The sequence below is a fragment of the Choristoneura fumiferana genome, chromosome 4 (assembly GCF_025370935.1).
Source record: "Choristoneura fumiferana chromosome 4, NRCan_CFum_1, whole genome shotgun sequence".
In the NCBI taxonomy this organism is placed as follows: Eukaryota; Metazoa; Arthropoda; class Insecta; order Lepidoptera; family Tortricidae; genus Choristoneura; species Choristoneura fumiferana.
This window is the reverse complement of record NC_133475.1, coordinates 5089977-5110476: the sequence shown is the minus strand read 5'-3', so window position 1 is coordinate 5110476 and position 20500 is coordinate 5089977. Positions and strand designations below refer to the sequence as shown.

At 36.7% G+C, this 20500-nt stretch overlaps 4 protein-coding genes across 9 annotated transcripts in view; 2 read left to right on the top strand and 2 right to left on the bottom strand.

The window, feature by feature from the left end:
- Positions 1-263: 263 nt before the first annotated feature.
- LOC141427310 (rhodanese domain-containing protein CG4456-like) lies at positions 264-2121 on the top strand. 2 transcript variants are annotated; one of them, XM_074086636.1, is made up of 4 exons: positions 264-355; positions 780-974; positions 1156-1318; positions 1954-2121. In XM_074086636.1, the coding sequence occupies exons 1-4, from the start codon at positions 349-351 to the stop codon at positions 2006-2008; spliced, it is 420 nt and encodes a 139-aa protein (XP_073942737.1). In that variant the 5' UTR covers positions 264-348; the 3' UTR covers positions 2009-2121. The 2 variants fall into 2 exon arrangements, with proteins under 2 accessions (XP_073942737.1, XP_073942736.1); XM_074086635.1 differs by lacking the exon at positions 264-355 and adding an exon at positions 418-621.
- Positions 2122-2314: 193 nt separating this feature from the next.
- Positions 2315-5602, bottom strand: LOC141427311 (rhodanese domain-containing protein CG4456-like). Of its 4 annotated transcripts, none has more exons than XM_074086637.1 (4): positions 5054-5602; positions 4703-4903; positions 2894-3056; positions 2315-2462 (listed from the first exon to the last, which is right to left on the bottom strand). In XM_074086637.1, exons 1-4 carry the CDS (start codon positions 5136-5138, stop codon positions 2408-2410), a joined length of 504 nt encoding a protein of 167 aa, XP_073942738.1. In that variant the 5' UTR covers positions 5139-5602; the 3' UTR covers positions 2315-2407. The 4 variants fall into 4 exon arrangements, with proteins under 4 accessions (XP_073942738.1, XP_073942742.1, XP_073942740.1 ...); XM_074086641.1 differs by having other exon boundaries at positions 5196-5596; XM_074086639.1 differs by having other exon boundaries at positions 5118-5595.
- Positions 5603-5687: 85 nt separating this feature from the next.
- Prx4 (Peroxiredoxin 4) lies at positions 5688-10922 on the bottom strand. Of its 2 annotated transcripts, none has more exons than XM_074086633.1 (4): positions 10632-10922; positions 9552-9669; positions 8896-9301; positions 5688-8056 (listed from the first exon to the last, which is right to left on the bottom strand). In XM_074086633.1, the coding sequence occupies exons 1-4, from the start codon at positions 10792-10794 to the stop codon at positions 8000-8002; spliced, it is 744 nt and encodes a 247-aa protein (XP_073942734.1). In that variant the 5' UTR covers positions 10795-10922; the 3' UTR covers positions 5688-7999. The 2 variants fall into 2 exon arrangements, with proteins under 2 accessions (XP_073942734.1, XP_073942735.1); XM_074086634.1 differs by lacking the exon at positions 10632-10922 and adding an exon at positions 10051-10112.
- A 594-nt stretch (positions 10923-11516) lies between these two features.
- LOC141427306 (uncharacterized) overlaps positions 11517-20500 on the top strand; it is a 67366-nt gene continuing 58382 nt past the window's right edge. Inside the window, 11 exon segments of the mRNA XM_074086631.1 lie at positions 11517-11690; positions 11840-11927; positions 12059-12266; positions 12906-13043; positions 13750-14034; positions 15380-15653; positions 16065-16179; positions 16759-16878; positions 17765-17949; positions 18568-18758; positions 20107-20240. Of these exon segments, the coding sequence (XP_073942732.1) occupies positions 11840-11927; positions 12059-12266; positions 12906-13043; positions 13750-14034; positions 15380-15653; positions 16065-16179; positions 16759-16878; positions 17765-17949; positions 18568-18758; positions 20107-20240 (1738 nt within the window). The 5' untranslated portion in view covers positions 11517-11690.

The following is a 20500-nucleotide window of genomic DNA, read 5'->3' as shown; positions in this document are numbered from 1 at the left end:
CACGGATTGCTGAGGACCTGGGTTCGATTCCCAGCGCTGGTCTCTTTTTCTGGTTTTTCTGTGCATCCATGTCTCAGTTTGTATTTTCGATATGGTTTCACGGGATACCCATAAAAGTAACAAATTTGGAGTTGAAATAAAAAATACAAAAAGACTCCAAAAAACCAATCATAATATTGTTGTACTCAGTTGCACTGAATCATGACAGATGAATTTGACGTTTGACAGCTCCTGCACTATTTAGATTTTTTAGAAAAATATGGCTCTGTCCATTGGAGTGGAGGGCAATTTTGCCAGTGTTTAGTAGGTTTTGCCGTTGTACGGTAAAATAATTCTAGAAAACGAAATATGAGAGGCAATGGTGGATGAACGATGACCCTTTTGCTCCATGCACTATATAATAGAATAAAAAAAAAACTCGACATCTGTCGCTTCGCTTATGTCATTTCATTGATTTGATTTGATAGTTCATAAATTTTCGGCAATTGAATTATAAAAGAACAAAAAAATTGTAAAGCAGAATGTTGACCCGAAGAATCGGCCGGGCTATAGTGCCCACATATCGTGTCATGAAGACCGCTGTAGCCCAAAGTTCAATGAGGATTTCAAACATGGCTCAATGTAATATTTTCTTTTAAATAATCTTATAAAAAGTTCATGCCTTCTCAGAAATCATCCTAGCTTTATCAAAGATAACCACAGACTGATATACCCCACTTGTGTGAAATCTGTGATATTTAGATAGCCATACATAACCAGCACTTTACTTTTACTTTCAGATATTTACCCCAAGAAGGTTGAAACACGCGGTCTCCGACGAATGTTCTCAGAGAAAGTAGAGACCGAAGCAATGTCCGCAGACTATGAACATGTGAAAAAAGCGACGACAGATAGCAAAGTACTAATTGTGGATGTGAGAGAGCCTGATGAAGTGAAAGAACATGGGAAAATACCAAATAGCATTAATATTCCTTGTAAGTACTATAATCTATTTTCCACTGAATACTTTTGTTTTCTACTATTCCTTGTAATAATGATAAGATCACTTCTCTTGTACCAAGCTAGGTACATTTTATTTATGACTAAATGCAGTAAAATCAAATATTTGCAAAATACCAATTTTAATGATTTTTATGCGCTTTTATGTATTCCCAGTAGGAACAGTGTCCTCGGTGCTTAGTCAAATGCCAGAAAGTGAATTCCAGAACACATTTAAGAGACAAAAGCCAACAGAAGACACTGAGCTCATATTCTACTGCATGATTGGAAAAAGGTCCGGGAAGGCTCAGGAGAGTGCGATCAAGGCAGGGTATAAAAAGTGAGTTAATTTTAGTGAATTTGATGCAAATTGCTTTGTGATACTACTTCTGATTTATGTGAAGTTTCCAGTCCGCACTGGGCCTATGTGAGTGCTAAGGTATTATTTTGTGTAAGAAGATTATTAAGTAAGATTAACTTTTATTTTATTATTATAGCATTTAGTAAATTTTACCATTATTATAATAAAATTATACATAAGGTTTTCTTGCAAACATTTTTTTTATACAGGGTGAAACATTGGATGTTAATCAAAATTAGTGTTTCATGCTCAGTTATATAATTAATGTCCATAGCTATCCAATGTGGAAATGCTGCGAGCATTATGGGCTCCTTTGTGCCAGGAATGGCGAGGGGCGAGTTATTTGACTAGGTTATAGTTTTCATAATTTGTGATGTGTAATTTGACTAATGTTTTCAATTAAATAAAATTGAGTGGCAAACATTCACGTGACTCTATTAATGCATTAATCCATTTGTTGAAAATAGTCTGAAATTTTTTATGGTTTCCACGCATTGACTTTGTGATTTAAATCACTAATTTTGATTCATATTATATGTTTCAACCTGTACATTTTTCCAAATAATGAATTGTTCACCCCACCAACTTATTAAGTTTATTTTGTTTTGTTTCAGTACAAAAAATTATTTAGGCAGCTGGAATGACTGGGCTAGCAGACAGGCGTCATGAAAATATTTGCATATGAAACTGAATATGGTGCCATATTGTTTATTTGACAGTGCTGGCTATGGTTATGTAACAATCATGTGACTATTGTTGTAATAAAATGTTGTTGTAATTTATTTTTAATTACATAATTCATGCAGAAGTCATTGACTGTGATAACAACTGTTATCATAATCATAACAATTGCACAGTGCTATAAGTTTATGTTACTTGGAAGTTAGTGTCATGGTTTATGCTAAATGGTCATTGATATGGTCGCAATATTGATTTTATGATAGAATTTCAAAGAGAAAATATTGAACCAACACCTTTAATTGATATAATATAATTTACATACTTAACTAAAAAAAATATTGTATAATCATTTGCTCAATATCACAGGTCAGATGTAGTTAGGTACATTTATTTTTTAGTTCTACTTGACCACTCCTCCCAACTTCCAATGTAGGTCTTGGAACTGAAAATAAGTTTTTTTTTAATTTTTAATACAAACATTTCTTCTTCTACTTCGTGGGCTGTATAAAAGAGGTACAATTTTTAGATGAAAGCTTGTAAATATGTACATATTAGCTAAGTATGTTAAAATAAATGATAAGATTGATAAGTAGGGTACCTATGTACAAAATTTAACACTATTAATAAAAATTTAGAACCACATATCAGGGTATAAAGGTGTCATAGATTAAAAAAAAAAATATTAAAAACATTATACAAGTTTAGTGTTAGGCATTTCACCAGAACTGTTTGATGAGACTGCCAATGTCAACAAATAAATAATGTCAAGCACAGGAGAATGTAGCAATCTCATAAGCAAGGTATTTTTTCTAATTGGATTGTGTTGCAATTGTAATGTAGCTCATTAAATATTGTAGTAAAGATAATACTTACTTTGTATATCCAAGCTTTAGAGCCTTATCAAGAGCTTCTGTTGACCTCCTACCAGATCTACAGTAAAATATCAGCTCATTGGAGTGTCTAGGCTTTCTCCGCTGATATTGCCTTTCAAAATCTGTCTCTGACATTGAATTCAGTACACTCTCTACATTGCCCACTGAAAATAAAAATATAGATTGTGCAAACCTGCCTTTTTAATAAGTGAATCATTGTTAATCTTAATTATTTATTTTTAAACTTTCGTGTGCAAAAGGTAATAAATAGTCAAGTTAGAAAATATGGAACCATCAGCATCACATTGTCATTTCAAAGTTCAATGTTGAAAAACCGGCCAAGAGCGTGTCGGACACGCCCGAAATTAGCTCTTACGAAAAAATTAAGTAATATTTTTCTAAGGATTTCGTATTTTGTACGAAATATTCCAAGTTTAGGTATATTTTATACCCTGGGCTGCTATTTACTCTTAAACTACTAATAATTCTCAAGAAAACTTTATTGTTATAGTTTTCCTTGTAAGTTTGATATACTTACTACCATCCTGAATTTTTTCAAATTTTTCCACCCACCGATTTAGATTTTAGAGGAGGGGGGAGGGGGGGACGCTCAATTTTAATGAAAATTTGCAATTTAATATTTTGCAAACAAATCACTGAATCGAAAAATCGTTTTAGCAACACCCTAATGGTTAAAATACCTATCCAACGATACCCCATACTACAAGAATAGATAAGAAAAAAAAAACACCCAATTTACGTCTATGGGAGGTAGACTCTAAAAAAAATTGTTTTTGATTTTTTTATTGTACCATTTTGTCGGCACAGTTTAAATATATATTCGCGCAAAATTACAACTTTCTAGCATTGATAGTCCCTGAGCAAATCCGCCGACGGACAGACAGACAGACGGACATGGCGGAACTGTAAGGGTTCCTTTTTTCCATTTTGGCTATGGAACCCTAAAAAGGCTAAACCAAATTGGTTCAGGGCTAAAATACAGGCGAAATATCGCTAAATGGCGTTAGTATCGTGAGGTTTTTTGACGTTACAGTCTTGCTTGCAACTTTAGTTATTAGCTAATGAGGGCTATCGTTTTTTGTCTTTCTAGATGGCGCCACTGTTGCGTGAGGTTTTTAAGTGTGGCTTTCAAAGTCTGTTATTACGGGCGTGAAAACAAAGTTTAGATTAAAATCATATTTAAAACACCTTAAAACCGGTCCATAATAAAACCGAGCAACCACAGTTGCGTAGTCCCGTTTTGTTCGGAAAAAAAGGGAGGACAAAAGTTTCCGAAAGACAAAACTGTCTCAAAACACAGACATTAATAGCCCCGTGACGCATAATTGCCATAATTAATTTCAGGTAATGCAAAATATTCTAATTATAAACCCACGTAGCTCACGCAAAAACTATGAGCTATGACGTTTCGGAGACCTCACGCTACACTAGCGCCTCTAGCGGCGAATTCATACGCGATAGCCGTCGTAACCTCAAACTACTAACGCCACCTCACTAGTAACGCCATCTAGCGTTATTTCGCCTGTCTTTTAGCGCTCATTTGAATGAAACTTAGGGAAGAACCATTTTGATTGTGAATGGCCATTTAAAAGTTGGACTGGATCATTTTTGGTCTGAACAAAACACCTGACTAGAAAAAAATCCCTGATGGAAACTCAGATAAATTCTAAACCATTATTCAGGTGTCAATTTTTTTTAACTGAACACATGTCTGTATTGAAAGTGAATAATTTTGTCTTCATAATGGTTCTTAGTATGGGAGCTTGTGCTAGCAGAGTAAAAACTTTACATGGTATGTTGATACTAGATGGTATTTTGCCAGTAGCGCTCACTTCATCCGGGTTACGGACATCAATGATCACTTTGTCTGGGTGTTCTATGCCCTTCATGACGTCATCAAAATTTACTACTTTCCGTGGGTCCACCATTTTCCTTATGTCCTGATTTTCAGCTGAAAATCTTTTTACTCTCACATTTATTGGAGTGATTGCTGTAATGTAATTTTTGAAGATTAAAATAATTTAACTAAATTAAATATGAAAACGTGGATGTACGTGCAAAATACAGCTATAAAAAAGATAATAAAAATAATAATAAAGCAGATGACAATGGAATTTAAAAAAATAATAAATAACATTACTTTGATGTGGTTTTATACATGCTGGTGAGGTTAAAGCCGACTTAAACATGCTCCTAGCAATTACCACTCTCCGAACCGCTATCATACTATTTCTATTTTACTAGTGCAATGAATCAACAAATGTTTATAAATATGCCGCCACCATTTAATAATTGTTAAAGTAGGAAATTGAAACCTAAGAGCAATATTCGAGTTAATTGGAATTGCAGAAACAACAATCTTTATCCATAAAAACAAACTAATGCTCGGTTTGTTAAATAATTAATTATGCCGCAGAGACGAATCCTTATCACACACACACGATAAAAAAACAAAACGTCTCGTCGCGGACGGTGACGGAGGGACGAAACGAAGAGAAAATGTCCACAGACTACGAAACAAGAGTATAGTATAATAATCAAATCACTACGATTCTACGAAATGTCAATGAATGAGTGTCAGTGGATGACAGCTATCTGAGTAGTGTTGCATTATAATAAAATACCATCGATTAACTAGCAGATTGTAGTCTCACTCGATTAAAACCTGCAAAAATAAAAAAATATATATTTGAACTAAGCGTAAATGTAACTTAAAAAAAAAAAAATTTGTGACTGCATCAGGAATTTGTAACAGATTTAATAAAATACTTGCAGTTCTTTAAATGTTTTATTTTAATTTATTTACACTTGTGTACAGTAATTACACTACCGTGATTCCCATAAGGGCGCACGGGGTCCACGCTCAGAGCCTAGCAAAAGCTAGATAAATTTGCTTACATAAAAATAATATTTTTTTCTTGTCATTGACATTCAGATTTTTACCAACGGGGCTACAAATTTGTTGGTTTACAAGGCCCCAGGCATACTCTAAGATGCTTGTTTGTACATTTTTTTTAAGAGGTCATAGATTCATCACCTAGTATGGTCATCATACCTCCCACTGCTTGGGACAGACCTTTAACAACGAAAGAACTGGGGTGTAGTTCTTCGCACGCACAATGATAATTTAGGAATTAATTTCATACACATACCTAATTGAAGTATGTATGGTCTGTGGCGTAGCTAGCATGGGTGGCATCCGGGGCGGATATTGTAGGTATCACCCCAAAACTCGAATGAAAAAAAAAAACTTATTATGCAAGTAGGCACCTATTAAGTAGGTTTTATTATTATTACAAATTACTTTAACTCATGAGCCACCATGGAACCTTTTCAAAAAAATTATAATGATAATATCCAGTTAAAATAAACGTAAATCGTAGAAATGGATACTTATTTCTTTCCTTTAAGCAAAAAATTCTAAAAGATTTCAATGAAATTTGTTAATCAGACAACCAGACCCAGTGGATACAGTTTTCCATTTACATAGCTTAGTTGGCTAATCTACAAGGAATAAAATTAAGGGGCTGTTTCACCATCCATTGATTAGTGTTAGTTAACTGGCGGCTAGGTGTGATGCCGTCTCTATTTGTTTTGTTCGAATAGACGGAGATGGCATCTCATTTAACCGTCAGTTAAGACTAATCAATGTATGGTGAAACAGCCCCTAAATGTAATTGAATTGAATGCCACGAAACAATATTACAAAAATAATTTTATTTTATAGTGTTATTAACATTATCAGTCTTACCCAATCCAAAGTGATGATATTTATTTATTCAAGCATACTTAATTTATGAGGAAAAAAATATGATAACGGACAAAGTTATAAAGTATTGGATTTTGTATAAAAAATAACGGAGTAAAAAAAGTGAGTTAATATTATAAAGTAATCGGCGTACTGCCGTTTCGGCAAAATATTTTTCGACAAATTTCACTTCCCAAAAAACTTATCGCAGTAGTTTCATTTCCCAAACGAATCTTTAGCATATTTACATTTCGTATTTTATTTATTTGGTCAAATTATCATTTGGCATAATTTTAATTTTTCAAATTTTATTACATAATTTATTGAATCAGGCGTTACTTTGCGGAGGTCCATATCAATGAACTAAAATAATTTCCTTGCTCATTAGTTGTTTTGTTAGAGAGATGTCTAACAACTGGTAGCATGGTGTACGGTTGTGTCACTCTGAAGATGAGCTCTGGTTGAGTTCGAAACGCGTCAGTGTAGTGTGGTGGTGGTGATAGATGGGTTTGTGTGCTTTGTGTGTGTTCTTACAGTGTGGAGGTGGAGGAACTGCTTGAACACGAATATTTTGCATAAGCTTAGCTATCGTAAGTTCGCGGGTGAGCAAGGAAATTATTTTAGTTCATTTAAATTTTATTACGACAAACGTTTATTAAGCAAACGTTTTATTTTGGCTAATATTGTATTCCAAAAAAAGTTTGTTCAAAATGATATTTCGCAAAAACCAACCACAGAAACCAACTGCTACCAGAAAAGTAGATGAGGTTAGACTGCGCCCCCCACAGAAACGAACTGCTCCTAGAAAAGTAGGTTATTATGTCCTGCGTTATTTTCGGAAGAGTACGTTATGCCAAACGACACATTTTACTAAATAATACTTGGTAATATGAAACATGACTAAGTAATTATTTGTGAAATAATAATTTGGCAAAAAAAAAAATATTAACTGTAAAATTGCGATAAATTTTTTTGGCAAATGATTTTTTGATAAATGATAACTAGAGTAATATATTTTGGGATGTGATACATTGGGAAAAGTTTTTTGCACATACATTAGTAATCCAAAATAATCATATCTTTCCCCCTTCTTTTTTTTAAACAAAACGAGTTAATAGGAGTATCGTAATGAAGACAAAGTATTAAATGGCAAGAGAGCAAGTAGGTATTAACGGAACTTGTAAATATTAATATTTCTTTCATTGCTTAGTGTATCTAATTGTGATTTAAGTGTAAAAAAGGAAGGTTACAGTTACCTTCACTTCATTTTTATCAGGAGCCGATTACTTAATCTAAAGTAATTAGTTAAACAATAGGTATTTGTAATTTCAATGTTAATTAGTTCTTCGCCACCTTTTCAAAATATTTTTTCTTTTCATCGGGATTTGGAATGATCTGCAAAAAAATATATAATTATGCACTACATAAGAAAAAAAATGCGGCAAGCTTTGCTTTTTTCTAGTTATCCACAATGCAAATAAATTGGTGTACTGCCTTTTCGGCAAAATATGTTTCGTCAAATTTCACTTAGCAACCAAACTTTCGCCAGTTTCATTCGGCCTTCGATGTTAGGTTTTTTTTATAGCAGCCAGGATCACTGCCACTAGGAAAGTTGGTTGGATGCCATTCAATAATTATATGTTGCTAAATTAACGTATGCCAATCAATATATTTGACGAAAACATAAATTACATCTTAAAAAAAAACAGGTAATAATTTGCATAGTAATAATTTATCAAATCATTAGTCTGGAAATGATATCAGTGCGAAACGTTGAGTTGGGAAATAAATAACATTTCGCCTAAATAAAAATATGGGATAAATAGTTTGGGAGCTAATAATTTGCTAAGTAAATATTTTTTGCCGATACATAACCCAAATAAATTATTCATAGTGGTCAGTGTAATGTAAATGTAATTACATAATAAAGGTAGGTCGAAATCTACATATCGTTTTTTTGATCTCATCATCATCATCATGTCAGCTGAACGACGTCCACTGTTGGACATAGGTCTCCCCCAAGGCTCTCCACTCAGACCGGTCTTGTGCTTTCCGCATCCACAGAGATTCAGCGATCTTAAACAGGTCGTCACTCCATCTTGTTGGAGGCCTACCGACAGTTCGTCTCCCGGACCACGGACGCCATTCGAGAACCTTCTGACCACATCGGCAATTTCTTTTTCATTTTTTGATCTACTTAATTAATTTATGCTTAGTTAATTTTTGTATTATACCGTATCTTGTCCTGGTTTCCATCCAGCTGGACATACTTCTCCGTGCTTATCTGTATATTGGAATGCTTGAACTAATCTTAGTGTCTCATCAACCGATCGGCCAACAGGCAAATCATTCATGGTTATCTGCCTCAGAATACCTTTGTCATCAATGATGAATAAGCCTCTTAAGGTGTGCCCCAAATCTTCTAAATATACGCCATAATCTTTAGCAATGGAATGGCTGAGATCACTAAGAAGTGGGATATTGATTTTGCCGAGGCCACCCTCTTTTCTTGGTGTATTGATCCATGCCAGATGAGTGAAGTGAGAGTCAACTGAACATGCCACTACTTCCGTATTGATTTTTTTAAATTCATCTATTCTTTCAGAGAAAGCCAATATTTCAGTTGGGCATACAAAGGTGCTGAAACAATAAAAAAATCAGCACAATTTACTTCGGTTATCAAAAGATTCATAAGCAACTGACTTTGTTTCACCATGGTTTTTATCTTTGGGAAATCATGATACAGCAATTAATTTATTATTTTGTAATATGTACTTTTATTTTTGTAAATGTTTTTTGGTACACTGAAAGATTTATAACCGGTGTTAAAATTTAGAGATTTTCATCCTAGAAAATTCGTAATTTTAAAGTTATTCATTTTTTTACTCACAAATCTAGGGGGTAGAAGAAGAAAACTAAGTATTTTCCTTTAAAGTTTGACAAAGAAAGTTGTTCAAAATCGCCATTGATGACTGCTGTCGCTTCCCACTCAGGTGCAGGCTTTGAAACTGAAATCAAAATAAGTAACTGGTTAGTTAGTTTCAAACATCTGAAATATAAATCTGTTTATTGAGTAGAAGTACCCGGGCGACCGAGCTTTGCTCGGGCTCAATTCGTTGATTAGCGTGTTCCCAGAGATAAGACCAAGCTAGATCAATTTGTCATCCTTGAAAACCTCTACGTACCAAATTTCATCAAAATCGTTGGAACCATTTCTGAGATTCTGATTACAACAATTGCTTGTTTAAAGGTATTAGATAGATACGAGTAGAAACGTTAGATTTCTTATTTGCAATTTTTATTGCACCTTGTCGGTTTCAATCTCACTTGTATACAGGGATAACAACTTAGGGAGTCTAAGTAAAAAGAGATAGCTGGTAAAATTTTACTGGGCATAAGTGTCGCAGAATTCCCGAGATCGGTCTCTGGGTTCATTGTCAATCAATGTGCACGCCCGGCACAGGCAACCGACCAAGCAACTGTGTGTGTACTGTGTGTGGTACCTCTTTATCGTTCTACTGACTGACATTATGTATAGCTAAGCATAATTTACTGGCCATGTAAAACTCAACAATGTAATTCTCTAACATTTGTATCCTACAAAAATACCCAGAAATAACACAATAATATATTTTATTAATATACATTTTTGTACTTTTTTAATCTTCAATTTATTTATTTTTACTCTATTGTTTTCAAAAACCAGCTTAAGTAATTGAAAGATTTGTAAAAACGAGCCATACTTTAAAGTATCCTATATCATTATTGTCGTGGCGCTGTACTAGTGTATTTCCACAACCTTATCAAAGGGGTGGCTAAGCTAATTTCAAGCTTAGGTTAAATGTTATCGTATCGCACAATGTGATTAGCATACATTAGGCTTTCACATTTTACAGAATACCTATTTAATATGTACATTAATGAAGTAATTTTTTTAAATAAAAACCATGTTGGTCAGTGTCATACTTACTTACGGCTTTGGTAACTTGTAATTTATGATCAACTTTTCTGGCGCCGCCGGGGAAAACATTACCGCTACCGAAAGAATAACACGAATCACTCTCAAATAATGATGATTCGCCTCGGATACTTAAAGTTACAAGTATGAATACTGTCATAAAAGCGTACTTCATGGTGCATTAATTTAATTAATAATATTTATAAACAAAATTAAAATGATTAAACACTGGCACGACACGTACTCCTTTTGCACGCACACTGAAACGCTATGAATGAAATTGTATGTACGAACGACGTACGTACTTAGACTTAGCTTGGATAGTGTGTGTTCATGTGTTGATGTGTTTGTGAGTTGTTGAACTTTTGTGACACGTAAGTTGTACCCACAGAGTACATTGTTGTACCGATTCAAGGTTAAACAATAAAGCAACCTAAAATGATCTTTTTACACAATTAGGCTGTTCATACATATATTAAAAAAGCAAAATAAACATCGTAAAAATCACAATCAAAGAACCACAAAATAATACATTACATTCTTTTATTCTAAAAAAATATAATTATAATCGATTAATATTAATCGATTCCAGCGACATTTTAAGATCATTTCAGTCCATCACTATTAATTGAATTGAAATCCGTTCGTAATCTTTGCTCCTTTCTAATAATTCTACAGTGTCTACTTTTTCGGAAATGTGAAAAAAATAGTGTCGGTTTTCAGACTTTAATTTCATTTTTTTTTCTTAATTAACTCAGAACTATTAAACAACATTAAATTATACATCGGATATTTTTATATTGTTGACCAAAAGGCATCGGTTTCGGAACTTGCGCTTCTCTTTTATCATTCGTTCATAATTTCATTTCATTCGGTCTCTACTCTAATATTCTCTGACTGACTCTGTTCGTTCGTTCGCTTGCTGCATAGCTTGCGAAAGTTGTATTGCTATTTTTTTTAGTTATTATGTATTTGTACTAAAGTAAATTATTATTGAAAATGTATTCACCACCAAATTTGATTGTTTTGTCATAACATTAACTGTAGTACAGTCCATCGCGAGACTTCGCGGTAAGTTCGGAAGTTTACTTTGCAATCCACTTGTCGTTCACTATGGCGGTGGTTTATACATCGAAGCAAGTTGTAAATAATGTTGGAAGCCATTGGAGCTGTGTTTCAAGTGTTGTTTCTTGTTTTGAGTGGTTAACTGTGTTTTTTAGATGGATGTGCCGGACGAAGGTGTTTTGGACGTGGATTTGTTAGTAGACGACGGATCGGAGGATGAAGGCGAAGCGCCTCCGTCTTCTGGTGAGTAGCCTCATTAAATTCATTATGAAACCGTCGAAGGTTTTCGGGCATCGTTCAGACCTTTCAAATTAACTTTTAATTATTGTATGTGCTGGCACTTTGTCACTAGCTTTGAGTTATTGTTTGCGTAGATTTCTACGCAGGCCCCGCGTCGACGCCGACGTCGTGTGCGTCGTCGCCGCGCGGCGAGGAGCCCGCGTCGCCTCACGGCGGCACGCAGCCCGCATTCTTCCACCACCAGCCGTACGCGCGCCCTTTCTTCACCTCGGGCCGCCGTGGACCCGGCCGCCCGCGTAAGGAAGGTGCAAAGCTTGCGAGAGAGGGCAAAATTGTTAGAAGGTAAGTACTATCACAGTTCCATACTGAGTCTCCCGTCTTATTTTCAAAGGAAGGTACTCTTTTAATTCACATATTTTGGGGTTTGGTCATTGGCTAGCCTCCAATAATTATCATGATTAACTCTCACGATTACTCTTATGATTTCTAAAGTATTTAAAAAAAAAAAAAACTGGTGTGGTGGATTTGAACCAACATCTCTTTGGCTTATTGTACTTAATGTGCTATCAAATTGTACTGTAAAACTCTTTACAGTACATAAAAACAAATGAAATTAACAGAAAACAAATCTTAAATCTTAGGAAATCTTGGATTTCCTTGAAAAAAGGTTCTGCTAATAACAAAAATTGTTTAAAATTGGTAAACCACTTATATTCAAACATAAATTGCTTAATTCTTAGTTTTAGTAGTAGGTATATTAATTTTCATCTGATATGGTCCGGGTATTATGACCCATTGGGGGTTACTTTGGCCCATATGAAAACCACATAAAAATATTAAATGAAACGTAAAATAAAAACATGATCGGTCAGTTTACACCAACCACATGGCAAAGAGCCATATTCTCAAAGCAATAATAAAACCAGGACCAGTTAATCCCAAGGGCCAAATTATCCCAACCTTATGGTACTCTTTCATCAGATACAGGGGTGGTGCTGGCTCTGTGAGAGGAGCCAAGCGTCACCGAGGCAGCCGTGATGATGCCCTGGATGACATCATGGATGAGGATGACTTCACCATGCCAGCTCCTGAGGAACCACCATTCATGCCCGAAAAATGGTCAGTATTTTGGAAAGAATGCAGAAAGAACTGCATTCTTTATATTATAATCAGTGCTTCTTTATTTCAATTAACTCCTTCATGAAACTAACACTTACTAAGGGGTTCTTAATCTTTTTAATACTGTAACTCCCTTTATAGCTTGTAACTATTTATTTATTGCATTATTAAGTCATTATACATATACATTATAATATTACAAAAATGTATTTAATAACAGACACTTGTTATTGTTTTGCAACACCATTATAAGAGAAAATATACATAACATATGGTATGGATCTATTAGGGCCTAATTACACACACACACACACACACACACACACACACACACACACACACCACACACACACACACACACACACCACACACACACACACACACACACACACACACACCACACACACACACACACACACACACACACACACACACACACACACACACACACCACACACACACACAGACACACACACACACACACACACACACACACACACACAACACACAGACACACACAAACATCACACCTGTATTCCCAAAGGGGTAGCAGAGCACACAAAATGTTACGCTTGGATGCACTTGTAGAATTTTAGGTTTTAAGTTTGACAAAAGCAGTACAATAGCCTAATTGTATGAAAAATGTTCTTGGCTGATTTTTTATTTCAGTTACAAAGTTACAAGTTTAACAAATCTTTTATTCCAGGCCGGGCAAGTCTTGTGCTCTTTGCAACTTAACGGAGCGCAGTCAACTTGGCCAAGGCGAGATGAGGCAGTTCCTCTGTAACATTGGTGAAGGAGACGGTAGCACCACTCCAACAGTTTCCAACTCTGGGGGAGCCACTCCCACAAACATCCCAACCCCAACCAGCACCCCGACTACTCCCGTACCACCTGGTCTTGCTTCTCCTCCCCCTGAGCTTGTGGATCCTAACCAACATCCGTTAGCACTACCACTGAGCAGGCGGCAAAAGGCTTTTAACAAGTGCAAGTAAGTTGAACTCTTAATATTTTCCTTTGTGGCTATTGTACTTTCATTGTAGGATGGTGCGGGTGACACTTGATGCGTGTTTCGTTTTACTCAAAAAAAGTTGCTGCGGTCTAAATTATCGAAGTATATTTTAGTTGTGGCCTGAAAATGACTGGTGTTAAATATTTGACACAAAGAACTTTGTTATACAAATAAAATCGAAGCTATCAGATTTTTATAATACAATTAATAAAGTTCAAAATCTAGCCTGGGATGGATATATTTTTTTAACAAGGCTTTAGTACACCAAATGTGACTATGTCAGCCTCATGGGGAGCCTTAGTTATATACACCACACTACAAATTTTACGCTCTCCGTTGCACTGAAGCCACGTCTCTGGATGCAAAGGCCTGTCTAATGAACCTGTAAATCAGCATCGCTTCCTCTGAAAGCGGTCGACTCAGAATTACATTTACACCTCCATTGAACAAGCCCATACTATCCAAATACCTGTCTCTGATGTCCTTATTCTGATCACAGTCCAAAAGAAAATGAATTAGGTCTTCAGTCTTATTACATGATGATGGGATGGATATGGCCTCAATATGAATGCCTGTTGTCTCGATAATGTTTATGGCCAGAGAGTGACGTCCACTCTGCCTCGCATACTTAATAAATTTCCATTTGAAACTGTGCAAGAAAATGTGAATTGTTGCAAACACAACAAGATTAAGCATACTTTTGCGATGGTTAAACCTAACTCCTTAAATTAAAATTGTATACCTACCTACTCAGAATAAAATATTAAAATTAATTATTTATTTTATATTATTTATCGATTCAAGTTTAACACTTTGACTCTCAGCTTGTGATATTGACAACTGTCACCCGCACCATCCTACAATGCAAGTACTATAGACACTGGAAAAATCATATGAAAAATTCTAAAACTTTAATCCTCATAATAATAATATTGTTTTTCCCTTAAGATAGAAAGGCCAACTTAATCAGAATTTAACTTAGAAAGAGAGGGAGAGAGAGAGGAGAGAGAGAGAAAGATGGCAAGAAGACAAAAAATGTATTTACAGATACTGATAGAAACTTGAATTGAATTGTGATACCTATATGTGTACAGAGCGGCAAAAAATGTGGCCCTCAAATGTACGCAGTAATAGGCAGTTTTGTATGTAGAGTGCGCCAAATTCTGTGCTGCGGAGTATAATGATATGATATGATATTAATTTAATTGAATAAAGTTTTTGTTGAAAGAAACCTAATAATGAAATTCTCAACAGGAGTACTCTAGAAACAACTTGATCATAGCAGTATTATTTTTCATTTGAATACCTGACTTATTCCTTTCAGGACACCTTTATATAACATGGAACACACAGACGAGCTCTCAATAATAGGCCATGTAGAGACCATAGAGCTCCCAGCTGTGGTCAGTTCTGGAGCCTTCTACATCCACCGCTGCTGCCTTGAGTTCAGTCCGCCCTTCCACGACCAGGTGGCGGCGGCTTCCTCAGACGAGGATAAGGAACAGATGGAGGAAGCTAGAATTAAAGGAATTGTGACGGTCGCCTTGACTAGAAAATGTGCCTTTTGTTTAAGACATGGTGCAAGCATTCCTTGCAAGGTAAAGTGCTGTTGTTGGTTATCTCTAACTCTATTTTAGGTAGTGCCACGAGAGTTGAAGTGAGGGATTACACACAAAGGTACATGAAGAACTGATTGCATAAAAGGAGATTAAGTGAAATGAATGAGTAAATGTCAAAATCCCACTGTCATTTCACTAGGTACATGACATATTCATGTGGGCGAGCTCAACTCTGGTGGCACTACCTATATCTGTGGTTTTTGTAATAAAAAGTGAGTTTATTCACAATAGACTAGTTTAAGTTTCATCCAATTCGATTCATTAGTTATTGAGATATTTGATTAATTCAAGAGTTACATTAATATTAGTTCGTACTTTTTTAATTGTAGTACTTACCTATGATTCTTTTAAGTGTAACCAAGTTGTTAAAGTCTAAAAAAATATTTTCAGATGAGCTGCAGTAAATACTTTCATCTACCTTGTATCCTCGCTTCCGGAGGTTTCATGGACTTCCAGACCAAATCGTCGTTCTGCAAGGACCACTTGTATCAAGTACCTCTTATTTGTAAGTATAATAACAATTACCATAGTAAGTACACCAACAAAGGTGTGTATACTTACGGCTAGAGTCATTCTGTATTTATTTTTATGCTTTACTGATTGGGGCATACACAAGAAGAACGAAACCTGACAAGGTGCATTTAGACAAATTATCTTTTACTTTTTTTGTATTATCTTTTTTTTCGGTTTACTAACTACAGCCTGTTTTTTTTTTATTTTTTTCTTACTACAAATATTGTAATAATCTTCTTTTGTTTTCATGTTAATACACAGAAGATAATAAATTGCTGCTTAAATACAAAAGCGACACAAATAAAAAATAAAATCATAAGTTTTTTTCATCGCAAAAATCGCATTTCAAATAGCAATTTGCAACAGGTTTTTTTTTTAAACTCGTTTTGTTTTGTTTTGTGTTGCTTTGTATTTAAGCAGCGAAATGTACTGGTAAATATAAATATTCTGGTTTCAAAATCAAAGTCTAAAGTCAAAATATCTTTATTCAATTTAGGCTATAGCAAGCACTTATGAATGGTTTCTGGTGATCATGTATATCCATATTGTTTCACATACGTTTGTTGTGCAGGTGCTGCGGACATCGAGTGCCGCACTTGCCGCACCATCGGCGACATATCCAACCTGATGACTTGCGTCACTTGCGGCGCGCACTACCACGGAACCTGCGTGGGTCTCGCGCAGCTGCCTGGTAACGTCTTGTTTAACACATTCAGTGACAAGAAACGACGGTTGGGCTCTCTGTTCTTAGGTAGATTTAGCTGTAAAGTGGAAAATCGCTGCTACTGGGTACAAGCGTGACGCGTAGTGATATGTGGTCGCTAATGTGATACAGGGTGGAGAAAATAAACGGACGGAGAAAAGTAGGTGCATGATGAAGATAGCAAAATTTGTTAAAAGGGGAGATTTAACACGCAATTTTCGTATATTTTATTAAATTACGGTAATGAAGAAGAAATGTAATGTAATCTTTTTTAAAGACCAGCTAAATGGGTTGACTAAAACTGAGCTGAGAAAAAGAAATAGTAATTTCAGCAAGATAGGCTTTCGCGTTTTTATTGTTTTCTTCCTGTTATAAGCTTTTTGGATATTCATAGAAACCTACAGAATTATACGGAACCCTCTGAGCTCGAGTTCATCTCGCACCTGGCCGGTTTTTGTAATTTAAACCTGACTAGCGATTAATCTCTTGTGTCACCTCCATCTCACCTGATGGTAAGCGCAAACATACTATCCAAACTATACTTTTCAAAAAAATAAACGACGGAAGCGAATTTAATTTCTTGCGGTTGCATGCACGGTCTAGGGTTAAAAACTTAAATTACTAACCCTGGTTTAGCAATGACAGCTACATACATTTTAACACTACTTAAACCAGGCTAACATTTAACTTGGGATTAGAAGCCAAAAATGCTCATAATTCACGAATGATCCTAGTTAATCCCTATCTGCCTCACACGCCACAGTCATCTATACATGACCAACATTCAACTCAAAATTAATCCTTCTGTGGTGTACGGAGCACGTCACTTCGTTTGTTTGTGGCGGTGAAGAGGTTAACAGCGGTCGTGTTGCAGGCGTCCGCGCGGGCTGGTCGTGCCGCTCGTGTCGCGTGTGCCAGGTGTGCCGCGGGGAGTGCGCGGCGGGCGCGGCGCCGGCCGACTCGCGCCACGTCACCTGCGAGCACTGCGATAAGACCTACCACGCCACCTGCCTCCGACCCATGATGGCCACAGTGCCCAAGTACGGGTGGAAGTGCAAGGTAACCCAACGCCATTCTATGTCACTTAGCTTAGCAATAGTTTGCCAACTGTGGAGCACTATCTGCAATAACAACTGCAACTTTTGGAGTGATTAATTTTGAAAATGTTCACCTAATCAACAAAATTACAATCTAGAATCCTTAGTGTTTCTAAAAGATCTGTCGAAATATTTGCTACACCAATTTTTTTTTTCACTTTGTTAAATGTATGGAGTGCCCTCCCTAAAAATATTTATTTTTCTTATTAAATACCCAAATTAAGTAGCGGCCATGCCGTCGTAATACACTTAGGTATATTAAAAATTTCATCAATATTTGTCTTGCAAGTTTTGAGTAAAATGCCTGCGATATATGGATGGACGGACGGACAGACAGAACGGAACTATAATGGTTCCGTTAGTCGTTAGGAGACCTTAAGAGCCTGTTCCCACTTGTCGGGTGTTGGATCTGTTTCGTGCCGGATGTAAGTCATTTCTATAGAAAATCGTGTCGGGCGAAAATCTTTTGCCACTGGAACATCCGATAAATCTTTGCCCGACAATATGACAAGTGGGAACCAGGTCTAAGAATGAGATGGTAACACTTGTTGAGATAGTGTATGGAGTTATGTTGTTGCAGTGTTGCCGCATCTGCTCGGACTGCGGCGCGCGGTCGCCGGGCGCGGGTCCGTCGTCGCGCTGGCACGCGCACTACACAGTGTGCGACTCGTGCTACCAGCAGCGCAACAAGGGCTCGTGCTGCCCGCTCTGCCGCCGCGCCTACCGCGCCGCCGCCTACCGCGACATGATACGGTGCACCGCCTGCAAGAGGTAATTATAGACCAGCCCCGGATCTAAGGGGGGGCAAAGAAGAAAAGAAGGAAAATGCTACTCATTGGCAGTTTTAACAGTTTTTCTCAAACACTGAAGGGAGGGGGCGGCCACCATCAAGGTTTTGCCCCGGTTCGAAAAAATCGTAGATCCGGGGCTGTACCACTACTATATCCAGGTACTCCGGAATACGGAAATTCGTCGAAGAACTAAAGTCACCGACATAGCTGCATGCAAATTAAAGTGGGAATGGGCGGGCCACATTGCTCGAAGAACAGATAACCGTTGGTAGAGAAAAGATCTCGAGTGGCGACCGCGAACCGGAAGACGAAGTGTTGGCAGGCATCCCACTAGGTGGACTGGAATATCGTGAGAGTTGCGGTTAACCGGTGCTTGCAAGTGGCGAGTTGTCGTTCATTGTGGCTTTCTAAGGAGGAGGCCTTTGTTCAACAGTAAACGTCTTCTGGCTGATGATAGATTCGCGTGAAGCATTCTCGACCAGCTTGGAAGTGCTGAGGCTCAGTTCAGTAAGATTATAAGAAAATAACGGAACACATATTTCGTCACTACTTTAAAAAAAACTCGTACCTCAAAATAGATAATTTTTCTGAGTGGACTTTATGAACATTATGTCAAGATTCAATTTTGTAGACATATTGATGTTAGATACGAGATTTTTTCAAAGTAGTGACGATTTTTTCTTTTGTCAATCAAATAAGAAATGACAAAGATGAAGCGCGTCATAGTTTGAGAGTGGAGGCCCGTGACGTCACTCCTTAGTAAAAAGTGTACGTAGGTGTGCCGTTAGGGGAGGCCTATATCCAGCAGTAGACATCCTACGGCGTATGTGATGATGATGATGATGGTGACGTCACACGTAACTCTAACCGGCTATAATGTCCGTAATATTTTGTTTTAATTGAATAAAGAAAAAATATGTCTGATATTTTTTGAAAATCTAACTAACGGACTAATAAAGGTGTTGTTGAGTCATAAAAAAATTTAAAAATGGTAGATTTTTGCACTCATTGGTTCAAAACACTATTATGTGTCACGGCAATAAGGCGATGAGTCGATATTTTTTTTTTGACTCATCCCCTTTTTCCTTAACACCACAGAATTTAGTCAGCTGTTTGTCCGAGTGCTCGACACGCTAATGCCCAATAGACGACACCCTTACTGTCTTCTCTATTGCTAATGAAATAAGATTGAAGATGCCAACTATTGGGACAGTAGTGAGCACTCGTACGTTTACCTTATATATTTTTAGGAATCTTACTTATTACTATGCGAACATTAACCGCACCCTTCTCTAACACCTCAAATGTTAACCTGTGTATCCTTGTAGGTACGTCCACGGCATGTGCGACCCGGAGGCGGAACCGCAACAGTACCGGCTCAAGAAGGAACAGAGTCCGACCTACGAGTACAACTGTCCCATATGCAAGACGCACATGCAGATCGCCGGCTCCAAACCTGCCTGTAAGTCCACTTTTTTACCATTTGGCAGTTTCGATTCCTGGTTCAGACAGGCGATGGTTCGGAAATTTATGAATGCAGTTGAAATTGTTTTTAAGATCCGGATGAGGTCTCCTTTCAGTGAAATTGTCTATCTAAATGTTTGGGATACTTTCCCTCCATGTGGCATGGTCTTGGGACGTCCTGTATATGACGTGTAAAAGAGCCCATTGCGGCCTACTTAGAGAATAAATGATTTGAATTTGACAGCACATAGTCCACAG